Here is a 22,298-nt window from a genome sequence, read left to right on the forward strand (position 1 = left end):
TTTGGGAGGCTGAGTTCCATCTTCTGTTGTATTGGTTAAGAGATTTTGGTTGCAAGTAATTAATGATCCAACTCAAACTGGATTAAATTAGAAAAGGAATTTGGTCGAAATGTCCATCAATAATTGCTGCAGGCAAGGCTTGATCCAGTGGCCCAAATAATGGAACTAAGATCTAGTCTTCTCTAATTTCTCCAAAACACTTCCTAGGAGTTGGCTTAATTTTTGACAGGCCCTCTCTTTGTGAACACAGTGATACTGTAAGGGAATGCCTCTGCCATGGCACTGCGATGACCTCACATGTATTCATTCATATAGGCCACACTGGCAAAGGTATGAAAAGCTTATCTAAGTCTTGGCAGAATGCCTTGTGATCCTCCCAGAACATGAGAGAATGGAAGGCTTGTAAGGCAGTGAGGCCACCTTCCACTTGCCTCCCTATCTCCCCTGGGTGGCTGCCCTGAGACGGTTTTCTTATCGCTTCCCAGGCTCTGATGAGCTATGGGGCTTTCTGCCCTCCCTACTCAGAATGGAGCTGCAGAATATAAAACCTGTTAATTGAACTCTAGGATCGGCTCCTCAGCAATAGGGTATCCTACAACCCATGTTACAATTGTTCAGCCCCTTTTGTTTCAGTGTCATCCTTTTTGGTGTGTGGAACAAGGATCACAGGAAGCTGGCTTGTTCTTCTTGCTGTCTATGTAAATAATACACCATTTAAATCAAAAACGGGCTCATTGTATCTTTACTGGTAGAATCAGTCAGGCCTTAGCCTTGGCCTTGCCTTACTTTGTCTTATATGTATAAGTTACCAGTTGCTCCTGGGTCTGGGTGCTTCCAAGCTCAAACCCGCGGAAAAGAAAAAGCCTATTGCCCAAATGGCTCAGTCCAAAATTCCAGAACTGAATCTTGTTGGCTCTGATTGACCTGATTTGGGTCATACACTCATGCCTGAACCAATCACTGTGGCTAGGGATTTGGAACTATTGGTCAATTTAAGCCATTTAGGGCTCATTCCTGGAAATGAGTGAGAGGGTGAGGTCAATCTCACTCAAATCACCTGGCTGAGGAATTCAGGGTCCTGTTAGGAAAAGGGAAAGAGGGAATGGGTACCAGAAAGCAGTAAGCAAAGCCCACTATACCTGTCTCCTTTCCCAGAGCAGTGTGTTTTTGGGGGGAGGGCATGAGGAATCTGGATACATAATTATGGAGGGTGTGGCTCCTGAAGAGTGAGAGAGGTTCAGAGAGAAGAGGCTGCGGGATGGAGAACAAATCTTTAGCCTTTGGAGGCCTAGTTTACATCTTGGTTTTCCTAACAGGATGGCTTTTGCAACAGTGGGCAGTTGTGGTCGGGGACATGAAGGAAATTGAGAGGGCTTGAGGTACTAGCTCCCGGAAATGTGTCCCCAGGGCATTATGTAAGACCAGATCTCTGGTTCCTTTTGGGCCCTTACAATACTTGGGTCCAAGGGTTGAGGGGGGAACTGGTGCGGATATCCCAAGGGGCCTCACCAGAGACCCAGCCCGGGAGCAAGAGGCAGCCAACATAGGAGACAAATGCTGAGAACCATGATTTCTGGGCCTGGTGCCACCACTGACTTGGTGTGCGATCCTGGGCCAGGCACTGCTCCTGCCTGGGCCTTAATTTCCCACTCTGTACGATGGACTAGACCAGATTTTTCTTACTTTTTCAATCTCAAGGATGCCTTCATTTTTCCCTACATGCTACTGTCTTCAACTCACCCCTGCTTGTTGAGTTGTTATTGTTTTTAAGTCTTTATATAATTTATTGTCTTCTGGTGAAAAATCTGCACAAACACAGATCAAGTCAGTGCTGTATCTTTAATCCTTCCTTTCACTTTTATAGCAACCTGACTTTTTTCACTCTGTTCTTATATTGCTTTTGCTGATTTTCTTGAGTTCTTTCCTTCTCATCCAGGCCATATCTTACAAATCTCTGTTCACGTTGATTTCTCTTCGCATAATCCAAGAAATTGTAAAATTTATAAAAGTCTGTTGCTTTGCCACCACCAAAGTGGCTTCAAATCTGAACACAAAAACATCTGATGTGTTCTCTTGGTTACATCTTGGTTAGTTTTCTCAAATTCTGTCTTAGGTACTGCTGCCTTCCCAGGATAAAGGACCACTATGACCATTTGTTTCTGCAGAAACAGTTGGTATGTCATGAATTTCCTTGCCTGGCTGGTTACTGTGTCACATAATGGTGGCTGCTCGGGACTTCCTGGGTGGCTCAGTGGTTAAGAATCCACCTGCCAACGCAGGGGACATGGGTTTGAGCCCTGTCCGGGAAGATCCCACATGCCAAGGAGCAACTAAGCCCGTGCGCCACAAGTACTGAGCCCGTGAACTACAACTACTGAAGCCCACGTGCCTAGAGCCCGCGCTCCGCAACAAGAGAGGCCACCGCAATGAGAAGCCCACGCACCACAACAAAGAGAAGCCCCCGCCCACCGCAACTAGAGAAAGCCCGCACACAGCAACGAAGACACAATGCAGCCAAAAATAAATAAATTAAATAATTAATTAATTTTAAAAAACATTAAAAAGAAAATGGTGGCTGCTCATCAGGCAGCCAGGGAGGAAAAAAGCCCTGTTTAAAGATTTTGTATACTCCTCAATCTGAGATTGTTGCTCTAAGTTTCTGTCTCAATTTTTTATTAATGAAAGTCTCAGACCTTTACAGGAGCCAGGGTCTGAGTGCCGGGGATAAGAAATAGGGGAATTTGGGAAACAATGGATCAATGCTCCCTCCAAAATATCTCTTGAATACACCCTTGAATCCTCATGAAGTCTGGTTCCCCAGGTTTCTCTTTCACCCAGTTTAGCTCCCTCATAGCCTCCTAGTTAATTTCCTTTATGGTAAAGATGGCCAAAATCAGTTTGCTATTTGGAGTAGAAAAAAATGTACTTGATAAGTTGTAACTTCATAGCCTAGTGCAGGATCTGGCAATGGTGGGTGTTCAATAAATGCTAAAGAAAAACTACCCAGGTGTGTGGCTTAAAGCTGGTTATTCAGAGCCTCAATTCCTTCTTCTCTAGGTAACCCATACATCATCTGGGATGTCAGGAGAGAAATCACCTTGTTTGCTCCTTTATTATTTCCCTCACTTCAATTCTCTACCCTTCCTTCTCAGCTACAACAACAAAACAACCCAACCTAACTCAATTCAACCCAACCCAAATTCCTCTCATCTTCTCATGCATAGAAGCTTAACCACAACATCTGGATCCTGGTTCTGCCACTTATTAGCTGTGTGACCCCAGACAAATGACTAAATCTCCATGTGTCTCAGTTTCCTCATCTGCGTGTGGTGATGGGGAAATTATAGTACCTGTAGTATGTGTGTATGTGTGTGAGTGTGTGTGTTTGTATATGTATAATTATATATATATATAATTTGTATTGTAAACAGCATGTAAAGCACTTAAAATAATACTTAGCACACAATACGCACTGAATATTTGCTAGCTATTATTACTATTTTCATCTTTTTTTTGCATAAACTACTGGATACCTAGGCCCTCAGGGTAATGTTTTTCAGTGTATGGCTCCTGAACCACCAGCATCAGGATAATCTGGAGAGATTAAGAATGCAGGTTCCTGGGCTCCACCCCAGACCACAGTCTCTAGGGCAGAACTAGGAAATTTACATTTAATAAATACATTTCCCAAGTGATTTTTAAAAATTAATTAATTAACTTTTGGCTGCGTTGGGTCTTTATTGCTGCGCATGGGCTTTCTCTAGTTGAGGCCAGTGGGGGCTACTCTTCGTTGTGGTGCGCAGGCGTCTTCTTGTGGTGTCTTCTCTTGTTGCGGAGCACGGGCTCTAGGTGATGGGCTTCCGTAGTTGTGGCTCGCCGGCTCTAGAGCTCAGGTTCAGTAGTTGTGGTGCTCTGGCTTAGTTCCTCCATGGCATTTGGGATCTTCCCGGACCAGGGGTCGAACCTGTGTCCCCTGCATTGGCAGGCGGATTCTTAACCACTGCGCCACCAGGGAAGCCCTGCTTTTCATCTTGTTTATGGTTTCCTTTGCTGTGCAAAGGCTTTTACGTTTAATTAGGTCACATTCGCTTATTTTTGTTTTTATTTTCATCACTCTAGGAGGTGGGTCATAAAAGATCTTGCTGTGATTTATATCAAAGAGTGTTTTTCCTATGTTTTCCTCCAAGAGTTTTATAGTGTCCAGTCTTACATTTAGGTCTTTAATCCATTTTGAGTTCATTTTTGTGTATGGTGTTAGGTAGTGTTCTAATTTCATTCTTTTACATGTAGTTGTCCAGTTTTCCCAGCACCATTTATTGAAGAGGCTGTCTTGTCTCCATTGTATATTCTTGCCTCCTTTGTCATAGATTAGGTGACCATAAGTCCGTGGGTTTATCTCTGGGCTTTCTATCCCGTACCATTGATCTGTATTTCTGTTTTTGTGCCAGTACCATACTGTCTTGATTACAGTAGCTTTGTAGTATAGTCTGAAGTCAGGGAGGCTGATTCCTCCAGCTCCATTTTTCTTTCCTAAGATTGCTTTGGCTATTCGGGATCTTTTGTGTTTCCATACAAATTGTGTAATTTTTTGTTCTAATTCTGTGTAAAATGCCATTGGTAATATGATAGGGATTGCATTGAACCCGTAGATTGCTTTGGGTAGTATAGTCATTTTCAAAATATTGATTCTTCCAATCCAGGAGCATGGTATATCTCTCCATCTGTTTGTATCATCTTGGAGTTCTTTCACCAAGTCGTTCTTGATTATGCAACCTGTTTCATTTCTTTCACAGGTCTTAAATTCCTTATATACTTATTTAATATTTTAATTACTATAGCTAACATTTGAGCACTCACCATAAGCACTTTTCATACATTAATTAACGAAGTGGTGTGCTACTTATGCTTGTCAATGGCACTCCAAACTCCAGAAACCCAATTTGTACTCTTTGCCCATTTCTATGGTGTAAAGACTCCCATAGGTTGGGATTTTAAACTATCAACCTGAAGTCGCTGAATACGTATAATACCATTATACAGTATTTGCCATAGTGATAATAGCAGTGGTAAATAAACTCAAGACCACAAATAAAACGAGAGTGTAGTAAAATAATTAGGAAGTGATGTGTTTTGAGTATTTATTATCTTGTTTTTTACATAACTTTTTTAATTGTATGCTTATATAATTTAATTTTTGATAATGGCTGTGTTTAAAAGCAACTAGCAACATTTCTAAGCATTCCTCAATCATTTCTAGCTAGCCCACAACAAGCCAACAACCAGCACATTCTTCAGATGAGGGACCTGAGGCACAGAAAGGTTAAGCAACTTGTTCAAGGCCGCAGAGCTAATAAATCTGTAACTGTATCCTCAGAACCCAATACCGTGCCTGGCATATAGTTTGTAGTCTATCAACAATTGTAGGATAAATAAATGAACACATATTTAATACTCTTTTAAAAACATAAAAAGGGAAAAATTAAAAACATACACACAGGAGTGAAATTAACATCTCTTTAAAACTCGCTCACAATCCTAGAACGATTACTGCCTTCACCTATCTACTTTCAGCAGCACTTCGGCTCCTGGGCGCTTTTACAATTCACCGGCTACCTTAGGAGACGTCGCCCAGCACTTTGCTACGAGCTCGAGTCGCCCCGCTTTCCGTCGTCCCGCCCTATTTCGCCGCAAGGCCTCCTGGGAGTGGTAGTCCCCAGTCTCGCAGCTCCGGCGGCAGCAGCTAGGCGCGCCGGGCCACGGAACTACACGGGGCGGTGCACAAGTCGAGAGGCTCTTCCACCTCTCTTTTCCCTCCCCGCCTGCGCGGCCGCCCTAGCTATCATGGCGGCTCCCTTGGCCCTGGTGCTGGTAGTGGCAGTGACCGTGCGGGCGGCCTTGTTCCGCTCCAGTCTGGCCGAGTTTATCTCGGAGCGGGTGGAGGTGGTGTCCCCACTGAGCTCTTGGAAGAGAGGTGAGGCCACCGGCTCGAGTAGGCGGCTAGGCCCCGCCTATGCGCTCCTGGCCTCTGTGAATGGGAGGCGGGGGCAGTGGCCGCAAAGCTCAAGATTCTGGGGGAACTGACCGCTCTCTCAGGAGAGGGCGGGAGGGCGGGGCCTGAGAGCGGGCTGCTAAGGGGGTGGGCGTGGGACTGTGTGGTGAGGTTGGGGCACTAGGGGCCGGTCACCTGCGGGGTGGCGATCTGAGGGGGTGTGTCCCACTCGGGTCCTGAGCTGAGTAGCGTGGTCTGAGGACGGGTCGGGATGAGGAAAGGGCGTGCTGGGTGGAGGGGGATTTGGCGCGAGATCGCAATGTGATGTTCCTCCGGGGTGTGGGATGGTGTGTGATGGGGGCCCGAGTGAGGGGACCAGTCCTGCCTAAGCGAGGAGAGTGTGTGAGTGAGCGTGCTTAGCAGCTTATTCTCAGTCTGGGACTTTGAGTGCATCTTTTCCTACTGTGTCTTTATAGTTCTTTAAGTTCTTCATCAAACACTGTTTACGCTGGCGCCCTCAAAGAGACAGAATTTGGGCCAAAGATCCATAGGCTAGTGGGAGAGATAGATAATTATAATAATAATTATAATCATTTGTGGAAAATGTACTTCCTTTGTACGTCCAGTTCCTCCTTTGGAGTTCTGACCCTGAAGAAAAGGTCCCCTCCTTTTCCAGCTTCTTAAAGCTGTGGAATTCGAGCTAACTCTTGAAGGATGCAGAGTTTGGAAAGGGAGATTAGAAAAAGGGGAGTTCCAGGTAGAAGATAAACAGGATCAAGAAATGTTGAAGGGGGCTTCCCTGGTGGCGCAGTGGTTGAGAGTCCGCCTGCCGATGCAGGAGACACGGGTTCGTGCCCCGGTCCGGGAAGATCCCACATGCCGCAGAGCGGCTGGGCCCGTGAGCCATGGCCGCTGAGCCTGCGTGTCCGGAGCCTGTGCTCCACAACGGGAGAGGCCACAACAGTGAGAGGCCCGCGTACCGCAAAAAAAATAAAATAAATAAAAAGAAATGTTTAAGGTTGTGAAATGTCCGAAGTAGGGGAGTAATGGGATGGGGGTTAGGTTAGGGCCAGAGTTTGAAGATTTTTTTTGAAAACTGTCTTCCTGAAGTATGGACATGTAATAAGTGTAGAGCTCAAGGAATTTTTACAAACTGTATATGCCCATATAGCCAGGACCCAGACTAAGAAACAGAACATTACCAGCACCCCAGAAGTCCCCCTCATGTCCTCAAACTTTAAATGCTAGAGTTTTGATGTTGTCCCATAGATATTTTGGAATGGCGTAATGAATGGATGTTTTATGAATAATTAGAACTAAGTTTCCTAAAAATACTTACTATATATCAGAGACTATGGTAAGCCTCATTTTATCCTCCAGTTTTTCTGTGTGTTAGATGGTGTTATTTTCCCCATTTTACCAATGAAGAAACTGAGGTTTGGAGAAGTTAAGTAATTTTCCCAGGTTTCCCAGTTGACAGATGGTAATAAAGATAGTTGTAATTTATATGTGTGATGGTAAGAGCTTAGATTTGAGCTTTGCATATAATATTTGCGTGTAATTATTTGTTGAACAAACTGAATTGTTTGTTGAAGCCACTTGTTTCCAGCTTTCTTCTGGATTCCAGAAGATCCATCCGTTTATTTGATAGTGCAATTAAAATTTATACAAATTTCTTGCTTGATAAAATGCTTGACAAAATGTGCTTCTCAGTCCAATAAAAATAATAATAACTAACACTGATGTAATGCTTTCCACATGCCAGGTACTGTTCTAAGCAGTTTAGGTATGTTAAAAAACATTTAATTTCTACAATGGCTTTTTTAAAAAAAATAGATTTATTTATTTATTTTAGTTTTGGCTGCATTGGGTCTTCATTGCTGCGCATGGGCTTTCTGTAGGTGCGGTGAGCAGGGGCTACTCTTCGTTGCAGCGCATGGGCTCTAGGGCGCGTGGACTTCAGTAGTTGCAGCACGCAGGCTCAGTAATTGCGGCTCGCGGGCTCTAGAGCACAGGCTCAGTAGTTGTGGCGCACGGGCTTAGTTGCTCCGCAGCATGTGGGATCTTCCCGGACCAGGGCTCAAACCTGTGTCTCCTGCATTGGCAGGTGGATTCTTAACCACTGTGCCACCAGGGAAGTCCTCTACAATGGCTTATGATGTAAATACTATTGTTAGCCCCACTTTATAGATGAGAAAATTAAAGTACAGAGAGATTGTTACTTGCCGAAAGTCACATAGAGAATAATATTATGTGACTAGCTAGCAATCTTTAGGCATGGCTGTTCCACCAGAGTTCACTGTATACTATCTTGTCAAGAATAATTTTGGAACATTTCTGTCATATTTTGGTGTTTCCTCAGCCTTTGACCTAAAGATTGGGAATTATTATGGACTTAGCTTCTTGAGTCAGGATAGAGCTCAAACTGTGAGTGCTTGTTTAGAAACCCGTTTCCAATGCAGCTGTGAGAGTCAGGGTCAGGAGGAACACTTCTGATAACGCTACCAAAAAAAACAAAACAAAATACTTATTGCTAAGTAAATACAGAATTAGTAAACTGCGCACAGCAGTGTATTGCACAGTGCATTATAAGGCAAACACTTTTGTAACCATCATCCAAGTCAAGAATCAGAACTTCGCCACTTTTCCTAGAAGCCTTTCCATATACCCCATCTCAATCACAGCCTCTCATCCCCCTCATAAGTAAACCATTATTCTGTTTTTTATAATAATGACATCTTTGCTTTCTTTTTGTCTTATTACCCAAATGAGCATCCCTAGACACTATAGCTTAGACATGGTCTTCAAAAAAAGTTTATGTATGTCTTTCAAGTCTCCCTTAATTTTAAAATTTCCCATCCATCTCATTCTTTTCTTTAGTATTTATCTGTTTAAGAACCTAGACCATTTGACCTGTAGAGTTTCCCATAGTTTGGATTTTCCTGATTGTATATTCATGGTACAGTATAACACATATCTGTCTGGTTTCTCCACCACTGAGAAATTTTCCCTTTTTATTTTTATTTTTTGGCCATGCTGTACAGCTTGTGGGATCTTAGTTTCCTGATCAGGGATTGAACCCAGACCCAGGCAGTGAAAGCACCAAGTCCTAGCCACTGGATGGCCAGGGAAGTCCTTATTTTCCCTTTTTAAGTAGTAAACGTTTGGGGGATATACTTTGGGGCTCTGTAAACATCCTGTTTCTCTTTAACTTTTTGTCCACCACTTTTTGCATTTATAGTTTGGTCTTCCCTGCAGCAATCATTACTGTGGTGTTCTAATGGCAACGTTTCTATTTCCCTCATTCCTTCTTTTTTTTGTTTTATTTTTATTTATTTATTTACTTTATTGAAACATAGTTGATGTATAATATTATATAATTTATAGGTATATAATATAGTGATTCACAGTTTTTAAAGGTTGTGCTTTATTTATAGTTGTTATAAAATATTGGCTATATTCCCTGTGTTGTAGAATATATTATAGCTTATTTTATACATAATAGTTTATACCTCTTAATCTCCTACTCCTATATTGCCCCTCCCCCCTTCCCTCTCCCCACTGATAAGCACTAGTTTGTTCTCTGTATCTCTGAGTCTGCTTCTTTTTTGTTATATTCACTAGTTGTATTTTTTTAGATTCCACATATAAGTGATATCATATTTGTCTTTCTCTGACTTATTTCACTTAGCATAATGCCATCCAAGTCCATCCATGTTGCTGCAAATGGCAAAATTTCATTATTTTTTATGGCTGAGTAGTATTCCATTGGATATATACATATACCACATCTTCTTTATCCATTCATCTGTTATGGACACTGAGGTTGCTTCCATATCTTGGTAATTGTAAATAATGCTGCTATGAACATTGGGTGCATGTATCTTTTCCAATTAATTGTTTTTTTAAAAAAATATATACCCAGGAGTAGAATTGCTGGGTCATATGGTAGTTCTGTTTTTAGTTTTTTGAAAAACCTCCATATTGTATTCCAAAGTGGCTGCACCAATTTATATTTCCACGAACAGTGTAGGAGGGTTCCCTTTTCTCCACATCCTCATCAACATTTGTTATTTGTTTTCTTTTTGATGATAGCCATTCTGATAGGTGTGAGGTGATATCTCATTGTGGTTTTGATTTGCATTTCCCTGATGATTAGCCATGTTGAGCATCTTTTCATATGCCTGTTGGCCATCTGCATTTCCTCTTCAGAAAAATGTCTATTTATTTAATGTCTATTTAAAATGTCTATTTAGTTCTTCTGCCCTTTTTTTTTTTTTACCAGGGATTGAACCTGGGTCACGGCAGTGATAGCGCCGAGTCCTAACCCCTGGACTGCCAGGGAATTCCCATATTTATTTATTCAATTATATTTATATCAGTGTGAACTCAATAAATAAATAAAAAATAAAAAATATTAAAATAAATAAATAAAAACAATAAGATAACAAATTAGAAGATGTGAGAAATGTCCACAGAGAAGGAAAATGGGCAGCCACTCTCATATGCTGATTGAGTGACATTTGTATTAATTTTTCTACAGGCAACAGGTACTTTTTTTTTCTTTTTATTATTTTTAGCTGCGTTGGGTCTTCGTTGCTGTGCGCGGGCTTTCTCTAGCTGAGGTGAGCGGGGACTACTCTTCGTTGTGGTATGCAGGGCTTCTCATTGCGGTGGCTTCTCTTGCTGTGGAGCACGGGCTCTAGGCGCGTGGGCTCAGTAGTTGCGGCACATGGACCCTAGAGCGTGTAGGCTTCAGTAGTTGTGGCGCACGGGCTTAGTTGCTCCGAGTCATGTGGGATCTTCCTGGACCAGGGATCTAACCCACATCCCCTGCATTGGCCATCAGGGAAGTCCTGTTATCTTATTGTTTTTTGGAATGGGGCAGAAAATATATAAATGAAACACTTTTTAAAAAATTTATTTTTTTGGCCACACCATGCGTCTTCCAGGATCTTAGTTCCCCGACCAGAGATTGAACCTGGGACCCTGGCAGTGAAAGCGCCAGTCCTAACTATTGGACTGCCAAGGAGTTCCCAAACAAAACACTTTTTAGAGTGGGTGGAAGTTACATGGAGATCGAAGGAAGTTTATAGTTTAATATAAAATTTTCTCATAATGAGTGCTGCCCCACAATGAAAAGAGATGCTCTGTATAAAAAAAAGTTGACCATCATCTGAAATCAAGATTTAAATTCACTCGCTAGGAATGAGGTAAAGGGGGTTAGACAAACTGTGAAGCCCTTCTTGTTCCTGGGAGTATCTAACACTTTGGATTATGGCCAATCTGCATATGTCTCTAAAGTAAGAGTGAACTTGGATGTCTTACTTTTCAGTGGTTGAAGGCCTCTCACTGTTGGACTTGGGAGTGTCTCCGTATTCTGGAGCAGTATTTCATGAAGTAAGTGTTCTTGTTTTCTTTTTTGGGTACTAAGAGTAGTTTACAGTCACAAATGCCAAAGCCTAACTCTGTTTTGTACAAACATTTAAAGGGATCTATTTTTGAAAATCATATTTAGAAACAGCCCTTTTTTAGATGCCCTCTGCTTAAGAAGGAGGTTTCGCAATTGCAGTGGAAATGATCCAGATTAAGATTGTAATTTGGGGAAGCAGATGAGACTTCTGGAGAAGTTATCATTTTTATTGGCAAACAAATTGTAAACAGTTCCCAGTTCATGAATAGGTTATATGCTACTTGGCATGTAATTGGTTCTTTGGAACATACTTTCCCATGAAAACTGCCAGCAATGTTGGTTTCTTAGAAAGCCCACAAAAGCCATTTAACCCATAAAGTTAGTTCTTAAGAATAGTAAAATCACTCTTAGGTCACCGTCATCTCTCAACAGCTTCCTGACAAGTCTTTCTGCGTTCAGTCTTACTCCTTTACTTCTTATTCTGTAGTCAGAGCCATCTTTCTGAAATGTGAATCTGATTTTGTCACTGTCCTGCTTAACACTGATCTCAGGATAAAATCCAAACACCTTGGGATGCACACAAAGCCCTGTGGGCCCCGCTCATCACCCCAACCACATGTCTTTCCACTTTCCTTTCCCCACTTTTATTGGCTTTATCATTTAGAATAGAAGTCTTCTAATTTGGCATTTTTACCCCTAATTTTTACAGTTTTCTCCCTCATACCTACTATGAGAACAATTTTTTTTGGTTCTTCTATCTAGTCTTTTTAAAACGTTCAACTTGATTCTCATGGAGATAACAACTCTTTTGCATTCATATTTCATTATATTTGTATTACTATCTAATTGAACCATAATAACAAGAACTACTAGCAGAAGCAGGTTAGGAACAATTTAAGAGACTCTTAATGAGCACACAATTCAATTATTGGGAATGGATGTGTGTGGGCATATGCAAGCATAGCCCACTAGCCAGTGGTATGTGCTGTGGGCCTTGGGCAGTATGTTTTCTAGACAGACTAGGAACCCTCTGAGAGAGTTCTGACATGCTTTTATTATGCTCCAGCATCATATTCCCTTACCTATATCTTTCCTTATGTTGTTATCTTCTTATGGAGGGCCATTCTTCCTTCTTTTTGTGGTTGACTCTACTATTCAGATATTAGCTTTGGTTTTGCCTCCCCCAGAAAGCCATCCCTCATCACCTTAGACTAAGTTAGGTGTTTCTCCTGTATCTTCCAAAGCATCTTGTGCTTATCCTTTTCATGGCTCGTATCATACTCTTGAAATTGCCTCTACTTGTTTTACCCACTGTGATGTATGCTCCTCAGAGCATGTTCTGGCACCCTTTCATCACTTATTCCTAGTGCTTAGGTCTGTATCTGCATATGTATTCCAACCCCTCCTTCCCTTCTCTATTTCCTTTAACAAAGATTTGTTAAGTACACACCAAATGCCAGCTACCCTGCTAGGTGCTAGGGATATAAAACAAGATACAGTCCTTGGAGTTATCATACTTGTCTTTCTAAGAGAAACAGACAATAAGTTAGTAAAAAAGAAACAGATTTCAGAGCAAAGAATGTTGCCAGGGATAAAGAAGTTCACTTCATCATGATTAGGGGGTCAATTCATCAAGAAGACATAACAATCCTAATGTTTATGCACCTAATAACAGAGTTTCAAAATACATGAAGACTGATAGAACTGCAAGGAGAAATAGACAAATCCCCAAATAGTCTGAGATTTCAGTATCCCTCTGTCAATGACTGATAGAACAAGCAGACAGAAAGTCAACAAAGATATAGAAGACTTGAACAACACACCAACCAACTTGACCTCATTGACATTTACAGAACATTGCATCCAATAACAGCAAAACACATAATCTTTTCAAGTATACATTTACAAGCTAGACATATTCTGAGCCATAAAGCAAGGCTCAATAAATTTAAAAGGATTGACATCATACACAGTATATTCTCTAACCTCAGTGGACTTAGATGAAAAATTAATACCAGAAACATACCTGGAAAATCCCCAAATATTTGGAAACTAAGTAACATATTCCTCAATAACTCATGATCAAAGAAGAAATCGGAAGGGAAATTAGAAAGTATTTTGAACTGAATGAAATGAAAACACAGCCTATCAAAATATGTGGGATGTTGCTAAAGCATACTTGGGGGAAATTTATGGTGTTAAATGCCTGTATTGAAAAAGAAGAAAGGTCTCAAATCACTGACATCAGTTTCTACCTTAAGAAGCTAGAAAAAGAAGATAACTTAAACTCAAAGTAAGCAGAATAAAAGGAATAATAAAGATCTGAGAGGAAACAAATGAAACAGAAAGCAGAAAATATTGAAAGTCATGGAAACAAAGTTGGTTCTTTGGGATGAACAGTAAAATTGGTAAACATTTGGGAATGGTGGATATGTTCACTATCTTGATTGTGGTGATGATTTCATGGGTGTGTTCATAGGTCAGAACATATCAAGTTATATACTTTGAAAATGTGCAGTTTATTTTATACCAACTATACCTCCATAAAGCTAAATTTTGAAAAATATGATTTCACTTAAATGGTAAGTGTATGTAGAAAAATAAAGTTGAGTAAATTGATGAAGAGTGATGGTCATGTGTATGGCTATTTTAGATAGTGTTTGTAGGGAAGGCACTCTGAGGAAGTGAAATTTGAATTAGAGATCTAAATGAATCAAGCAAGCCATATGATAACCCTAATTTGGAAATGAGCTTGGCATTTGTGAGTTGCAGAAAGATGGCCGGTGTTGCTAAGGCAGAATGAGCAAAGAGGAGAGTAATAGAGATAAGCTGTAAGAAATTAGGGGTCTGATTATATAGGACTTTTTATAGAAATGGTTAGGAGTTTGGATTTTCTTTCTATCTATCTATGTATCTATCTTTTTTTCCCACTTTTATTGAGATATTATTGACATACAGTGCTGTGTAAGTTTAAGGTGTACAGCAGAATGATTTGACTTTTATACATCATGAAATGCTGACCACAGTAAGTTTAGTGAACATCCATTGTCTCATAGAGATAATAACATCAATGAAATAGAAAAAAATTTTTTTCCTGTGATGCAAACTCTTAGGAGTTACTCTCTTAACAACTTTCATATATAACATACAGCAGTGTTAATTATATTTATCATTTGTTGTACATTACATCCTTAGTACTTATTTATCTTATAACTGGAAATTTGTACCTTTTGACCATCTTCATCCAGTTTCCCCTGCCCCTCTGGTAACCACAAATCTGATCTCTTTTTCTATAAGTTTGTTTCTTTGTTTCTGAAGTATAATTGACCTACAATACTATGTTAGTTCCTGATATATAACACAGTGGCTCGATATTTCTATACATTTTCATTTTATTTTTAAAAATATTTATTTTATTATTTATTTATTTTTTTGGCTGCATCGTGTCTTAGTTGCAGCACATGGGGTCTTCATTGAGGCGTGTGGGATCTTTTGTCGTGGCACAGGCTCTTCATTGTGGCATGAGGGCTTCTTTCTAGTTGTGGCGTGCGGGTTTTCTCTATCTGGTTGTGGTACGTGGGCTCCAGGGCGTATGGGCTCTGTAGTTTGCCGCACGTGGGCTCTCTTGTTGAGGTGTGTGAGCTCAATAGTTGTGGTGTGAGGGCTTAGTTGCCCTGCGGCATGTGGGATCTTAGTTCCCTGACCAGGGATGGAACCCACGTCCCCTGCATTGGAAGGCAGATTCTTTCTTTCTTCTTTTTTTTTTTTTTAACATCTTTATTGGAGTATAAATGCTTTACAGTGGTGTGTTAATTTCTGCTTTATAACAAGGTGAATCAGCTATACATATACATATATCCCCATATCTCTTCCCTCTTGCGTCTCCTTCCCTCCCACCCTCCCTATCCCAACCCTCTAGGTGGTCACAGAGCACCAAGCTGATCTCCCTGTGCTATGTGGCTGCTTCCAACTAGCTATCTATTTTATGTTTGGTAGTGTATGTATGTCCATGCCACTCTCTCACTTTGTCCCAGCTTACCCTTCCCCCTCCCCATGTCCTCAAGTCCATTCTGTAGTAGGTCTGTGTCTTTATTCCCATCCTGCCCCTAGGTTCTTCATGACTTTTGTTTTTTTTTAGATTCCATATATATGTGTTAGCATACGATATTTGTTTTTCTCTTTCTGACTTAATTCACTCTGTATGACAGACTCTAGGTCCATCCACCTCACTACAAATAACTCAATTTCGTTTCTTTTTATGTCTGAGTAATATTCCATTGTATATATGTGGCACATCTTCTTTATCCATTCATCTGTTGATGGACACTTGTTTGCTTCCATGTCCTGGCTATTGTAAATAGAGCTGCAATGAACATTGTGGTACGTGAGTCTTTTTTTTTTTTTTGCGGTATGCGGGCCTGTCACCGCTGTGGCCTCTCACGTTGCAGAGCACAGGCTCCGGACGCCCAGGCTCAGCGGCCATGGCTCACGGGCCCAGCTGCTCCGTGGCATGTGGGATCCTCCCGGACCGGGGCACGAGCCCGTGTCCCCTGCATCGGCAGGCGGACTCTCAACCACTGTGCCACCAGGGAAGCCCCAAAGTGACTCTTTTTGAATTATGGTTTCTTCCGGGTATATGACCAGTAGTGGGGTTGCTGGGTTATATGGTAGTTCTGTTTTTAGTTTTTTAAGGAACCTGCATACTGTTCTCCATAGTGGCTGTATCAATTTACATTCCCACCGACAGTGCAAGAGGGTTCCCTTTTCTCCACATCGTCTCCAGCATCTATTGTTTGTAGATTTTTTTGATTATGGCCACTCTGACAGGTGTGAGATGATATCTCATTGTAGTTTTGATTTGCATTTCTCTAATGATTAATGATATTGAGCATTCTTTCATGTGTTTGTTGGCAATCTGTATATCTTCTTTGGAGAAATGTCTGTTTAGGTCTTCTGCCCAATTTTGGATTGGGTTGTTTGTTTTTTTGATATTGAGCTGCATGAGCTGCTTGTAAATTTTGGAGATTAATCCTTTGTTAGTTGCTTCATTTGCAAATATTTTTTCCCATTCTGAGGGTTGTCTTTTCGTCTTGTTTATGGTTTCCTTTGCTGTGCAAAAGCTTTTAATTTTCATTAGGTCCCATTTGTTTATTTTTGTTTTTATTTCCATTTCTCTGTGAGGTGGGTCAAAAAGGATCTTGCTGTGGTATATGTCATAGAGTGTTCTGCCTATGTTTTCCTCTAAGAGTTTGATAGTGTCTGGCCTTACATTTAGATCTTTAATCCATTTTGAGTTTATTTTTGTGTATGGTGTTAGGGAGTGTTCTAATTTCATTCTTTCACATGTAGCTGTCCAGTTTTCCCAGCATCACTTATTGAAGAGACTGTCTTTTCTCCATTGTATATCCTTGCCTCCTTTGTCATAGATTAGTTAACCATATGTGCATGGGTTTATCTCTGGGCTTTCTATCCTGTTCCATTGATCTATATTTCTGTTTTTGTGCCAGTACCATACTGTCTTGATTACTGTAGCTTTGTAGTATAGTCTGAAGTCAGGGAGCCTGATTCCTCCAGCTCCTTTTTTCTTTCTCAAGATTGCTTTGCCTTTTCGGGGTCTTTTGTGTTTCCATACAAATTGTGAAATGTTTTGTTCTAGTTCTGTGAAAAATGCCAGTGATAGTTTGATAGGGATTGCATTGACTCTGTAGATTGCTTTGGGTAGTAGAGTCATTTTCACAATGTTGATTCTTCCAATCCAAGAACATGGTATATCTCTCCATCTATTGGTATCATCTTTGATTTCTTTCCTCAGTGTCTTATAGTTTTCTGCATACAGGTCTTTTGTCTCCTTAGGTAGGTTTATTCCTAGGTATTTTATTCTTTTTGTTGCAATGGTAAAAGAGAGTGTTTCCTTAATTTCACTTCCAGATTTTTCATCATTAGTGTAAAGGAATGCAAGAGATTTCTGTGTATTAGTTTTGTATTCTGCTACTTTACCAAATTCATTGATTAGCTCTAGTCGTTTTCTGGTAGCATCTTTAGGATTCTCTATGTATAGTATCATGCCATCTGCAAACAGTGACAGCTTTACTTCTTCTCCAATTTGGATTCCTTTTATTTCTTTTTCTTCTCTGATTGCTGTGGCTAAAACTTCCAAAACAATGTTGAATAATAGTGGTGAGAGTGGGCCACCTTGTTTTGTTCCTGATCTTAGTGGATGGAAGGCAGATTCTTTACCACTGGACCACCAGGGAAGTCCCTATACATTTTTAAATGATCACCATGATAAGTCTAGTTGTCATTTGTTACCATACAAAGATATTATGTAATTACTGATTATATTCCCCACGCTGTACATTTCATACCTGTGACTCATTTAATTTCCTTCTTTTTTTAATAGAATCATGGATTTTTTTTCAAATTTATTAATTTTTTTGGTTGCATTGAGTCTTCGTTGCTGCACATGGGCTTTCTCTAGTTGCATCGAGTGGGGGCCACTCTTCGTTGCAGTGAGCGGGCTTCTTATTGTGGTGGCTTCTCTTGTTGCAGAGCACGGGCTTCAGTAGTTGAGGCACGTGGGCTCAGTAGTTGTGGCTCGCGGGCTCTAGAGTTCAGGCTTAGTAGTTGTGGCACTCGGACTTAGTTGCTCTGCGGTATTTGGGATCTTCCTGGACCAGGGATCGAATCCATGTCCCCTGCATTAGCAGGCGGATTCTTAACCACTGCACCACCAGGGAATTCCCTCATTTTAATTTTCAACTGAAAGTTTGTGCCTCTTAATCTCCCTCACCTATTTCTCTCCTCCTTCACCCCTCCCCCTTTTCTATCTTTTAATATAACTGTTTTTTTTTCTTTTTGGCGATACACGGGCCTCTCACTGTTGCGGCCTCTCCCGTTGCGGAGCACAGGCTCTGGACGCGTAGGCTCAGTGGCCATGGCTCACGGGCCCAGCCTCTCCGTGGCATGTGGGATCCTCCCGGGCTGGGACACGAAGCCGTGTCCCCTGCATCGGCAGGCGGACTCTCAACCACTGCGCCACCAGGGAAGCCCTAATATAACTGTTTTTAATGTCCAGAGTTTGTAATATGAGGGCCACCACTTTCTCCCATACTCAAATTGATAAATTCTCAGTTGGCTGGTGAAGCCAGTTGGGATACTTCTTGTCTAATTTGGTGTCTAGGAAGACTTCATTCAAGGCCTTAATGGTTACTGATCAAATGGAATTGTGTATTTCACCAGCTTTCTCATATTCCTTAATCCTGGCCTTTGAGAGAGACAAAAACTCAGCACAGCATTTGCGTCTTTTTCTTCAGCATCCACCTGGACAGTATATTTATGCTCTGGCATGAGAATCTTCAGGGCATTAAACTTCTTTTCAAAGTCATCTGCCAAGCCAGCCTTCACCACATTGGCCTTGTAGTCAGCCCAGTCATAGCAGGTAGATTCTCAGGTAGAGTAGCCAACCTGGAGATGAGGGTCTGATTCCAGGATTTCAGGGAATTAGCAGTGGCCTTTGGTCTTGGGGTATGATCTCCCCAAAAGCTACCCAGTTAGCAGCTTCCATTGTAGACTTTCTCCCTCTTGGATCACTTGCTCTGGGGGAAGCCATGTCATGACCAACCTTAAGGAAGCCTTTGTGATGAACTGAATATTGCTGCCAACAGTCAAATGAATAAGCTTGGAAGCAGATATTTAAGCTCTTTTAGATTGCAACCTCAGTCAACAGCTTGGCTGCAATCTCATGAGAGACTCTGTGCCAGAACTATCCAGTTAAGCCACTCCTGGATTCCTGACTCTCAGGCACTGTGTGAGATAATAAATGTGTGTTGTTTTAAGCTATTCAGTTTTTGGACAGTTTGTTACACAGAAATAGATAACTAAGATACCTAGGGAGTGAATTAACATAAATAATACCAGGACCTAGAGCACTCTGATACGTCAAGGTTGGGATGGGGAAGAGGAACCAGCAAATATAGCTGAAAAGGAGGAAAATCAAGGGAATGTTCATGGACGCTAGATGACCATGTAATTGCTTAAGGAGGGAGTAAAAACTACGTCAAATGCTATTTCAAGGTTGAGAAAATTTAGATTGAAGATTGATGATTAATTTGCCAAAATTGAGACTTTGGAGACTTTGGCAACAGTAATTTCATTGGAGTATAGGGACAAGAGACTGATCGAAGTACACTGAGGGAAAGATGTGGAAAGACAGAGTATAGACAACCTTTTTGTGGAGTTTTACTCTAAAGGAGGGCAGAGAAATGGTATGGTAGCTGGGCGGAGATGGCTAGTGAAGATTTTTAAAATATGAGGATCTGCATATTTGAATGCTGATGGGAATAATTCTGTGGATAAAGAAGTTGATGATGTAAGAAAGAGGATTGAATGAGCAGTGTCTTTGAGGAGGCCAGAAGGAATAGGATCACCAGTTCACAGGTAGAGGATTTGGTTTTATTTATTTATTTGTTTATTTATTATAAATTTATTTTATTTTTGGCTGCGTTGGGTCTTCGTTGCTGCGTGTGGGCTTTCTATAGTTGTGGCGAGTGGGGGCTACTCTTGGTTGTGGAGCACAGGCTCTAGGTGCACAGGCTTCAATAGTTGTGGCTTGTGGGTTCTAGAGCACAGACTCAGTAGTTGTGGCACATAGGCTTAGTTGCTCGCGGCATGTGCAATCTTCCCGGACCAGGGCTCGAACCTGTGTTCCCTGCATTGGCAGGTGGATTCTTAACCACTGCGCCACAGGGAAGCCCAAGGAGGGTTTGGTTTTAGATAGGAAGAAAGGAAGTTCATCCGTTGTTAATAAGAGAACAGTAGAGAATATAGATATAGATAGAGGAAGTTGGTCAACTGGGTAGTGGGAAAATAAGGTGGTTCTCATTTAATTGCGTCTCTTTTCTCAGTGATATAAGAAATGAGATTGTCGGCTACAAGTGAGACTGGAGAGAGAAGTTGGAGGTTGAGGAGAGGGGAAAATGTGAAATAATCCTTTCAGAAAGAATATGTCAAATGAATAAATGGAAGAGCTATATCTAGCCACTTAACCATCATTTAAAATGTTTTTTCTCTGGGAAAATGTTTTCTTGGATACAGTGAGGGAGCCTAAAATACATTCTTACTCCTCATCACGTGTGTGCATGCGTGCATACGTGTGTAAAGGGGGATAAAGGCCAGAGGTAGGAATTTCTAGCTACTAGAAGCATGTTAACTCTCTTTACCTGTCTAAGGTAACCCCGTTAGGACTGTTAACCTGTAAAACTCTGAATTAAGGGGCAAGAACAGTTGCTTCCCCTGAGCGTAGTGAGGATGACTTCAAACTCAGAGTGCCTTGCTCCTCATTCCTGAATATGGGTTAATTTGCTTGTAAGCTGAGCATTCATAAATCAAGAGCTACCTATATTTTAATATAGTTTTTCTAAGTAATAAAACACTATAAAGAAATAAAATTATATCAAGCCAAATGAAAAGCATACTTTTGGAGAGAAAGTTCATTGCTGCTTTGTATTGTTTCTTTCTTAATCTTTAGCAGATTTTATTATCTATTTCTTAAGGAAAGGTAAGAATATGTGAAAGTGGAGAAGAAAAATCTGCACAGGAGAGAAAAAAGTGATTTAGCAACCACAGGTTAGATTTTATGACTGCCTTCAACAGACGTTTCTGTTTTCTGTGTTTAGTCAAGTACTGATAGTAAAATTGTGAGTTTATCCATATATACCCTACCCTGACTGGGAGTAGTCACCTAAATGGAGATGTAGCATAAAGACAAATTATATTCAGTGCATGCTTCTCTATAATAGTATGATATGCAATTAAACTAACTACTGTGTACATGTTAGTTCATTACGGAAGTGAGCCCAATTGCTGATAGACTTTTTGAGAACAGTTTGTTCTGTTATTTCTGAGACCTATTTAGTGCCATTCTAAACTATCTGAAGCATCAAGACACTTTGAAAGCAGGCTATTGGTAATATAAATATCAAGTTGCTACCTCTTACAAACAAAGATAAATGCAAAAAAGAATCCATTAGTAGATAGTTGTAAAAGTTTAATTCTTTTAGAACTTTGAAAGGCAAAGCTGATTTCCCTATTTTCAAAAAGAGGTAAAAAGTTGATCTCAGGTAGCTAACATATTGAGTTTTACTGTATGCTAGGCACTATGCTAAGTATTTTGTGAATATTACCACTTAATTCTCCCAAGAACCCTGTGAAATAGGTCACTCTACTTATTTTATAGCTGAGGAAACTAAGGCTCAGAGGGGAAGACAACTTGCCCAGAGGTACATAAGTGGAACCTGGTTTTAAACCTGAGTCTGACCCCAAAGCCTTGTTCTTTCTACCACACTAGCATGATCTCACGAAAAAACCTGTCAATAACCTTTACGGCATCATAAGACACACTTTTACATGTGGTTGGGAGTTGGGAAGAGGTGCTTCTGAGTCACCAGCATGGGCTCACTAAAACCAAGTCATGTACTTTCCTTCTGGTGTGGTGGATTTGTGAACTGGCTTATAATAGCAGACCAACCATCCTGCCTAGAACAACTAGAAAAGCAGGAGGAACACAAAAAACATCTGTTTGATGGCATTGGAAAGTAGCAAGATAACCAGGACTTGAAGGGCTGAGATCCCAGAGTGGAAATCGCAAAAAGTGAGATCGACAGTCTGAGCTGCTTTCTCCTTGATGTATTTACCAATTTGTAAGTGGCACAGGCTGAGGGGGCAGAGAAGGAGAACAGAAATTGGATGGTAAGAAGCTACAGATCTAAGCAGAGCTCTTGGCAATCTAATGGTGCTGGGGAAATACAAATTCAAGTGCACTTCTAACCAAGGTGGTAGGGCTCTGGCAAAGGACTTGGCTTCTAGTTGGGTCCTCTAAAGGACTACACTCAAAGAATG

At 40.9% G+C, this 22,298-nt stretch overlaps 1 protein-coding gene and 1 pseudogene across 8 annotated transcripts in view; one reads left to right on the plus strand and one right to left on the minus strand.

Annotated features, from left to right (window-relative positions):
- Window positions 1-5,650: 5,650 nt before the first annotated feature.
- The window catches only part of PIGU (phosphatidylinositol glycan anchor biosynthesis class U), a 126,751-nt gene continuing 110,103 nt past the window's right edge, over window positions 5,651-22,298 (plus strand). For 4 of the 8 annotated variants that reach the window (XM_027078547.1, XM_027078544.1, XM_027078540.1 and 1 more), the window contains exons 1-2: window positions 5,817-5,971; window positions 11,325-11,389. In XM_027078547.1, coding sequence (XP_026934348.1) covers window positions 5,842-5,971; window positions 11,325-11,389 — 195 coding nt within the window. In that variant the 5' untranslated portion in view covers window positions 5,817-5,841. Of the gene's footprint in view, window positions 5,972-11,324; window positions 11,390-22,298 lie in introns of all 8 variants that reach the window. The other 4 variants (XM_027078542.1, XM_027078543.1, XM_027078541.1 and 1 more) reach the window with 3 other exon arrangements.
- On the minus strand, window positions 18,391-19,352 carry LOC113605296 (ATP synthase subunit d, mitochondrial pseudogene; annotated as a pseudogene).

Source organism: Aethalodelphis obliquidens, unplaced genomic scaffold, assembly GCF_003676395.1.
Source record: "Aethalodelphis obliquidens isolate GAN/ISIS:26980383/991018 unplaced genomic scaffold, ASM367639v1 scaffold42, whole genome shotgun sequence".
Classification (NCBI taxonomy): Eukaryota; Metazoa; Chordata; class Mammalia; order Artiodactyla; family Delphinidae; genus Aethalodelphis; species Aethalodelphis obliquidens.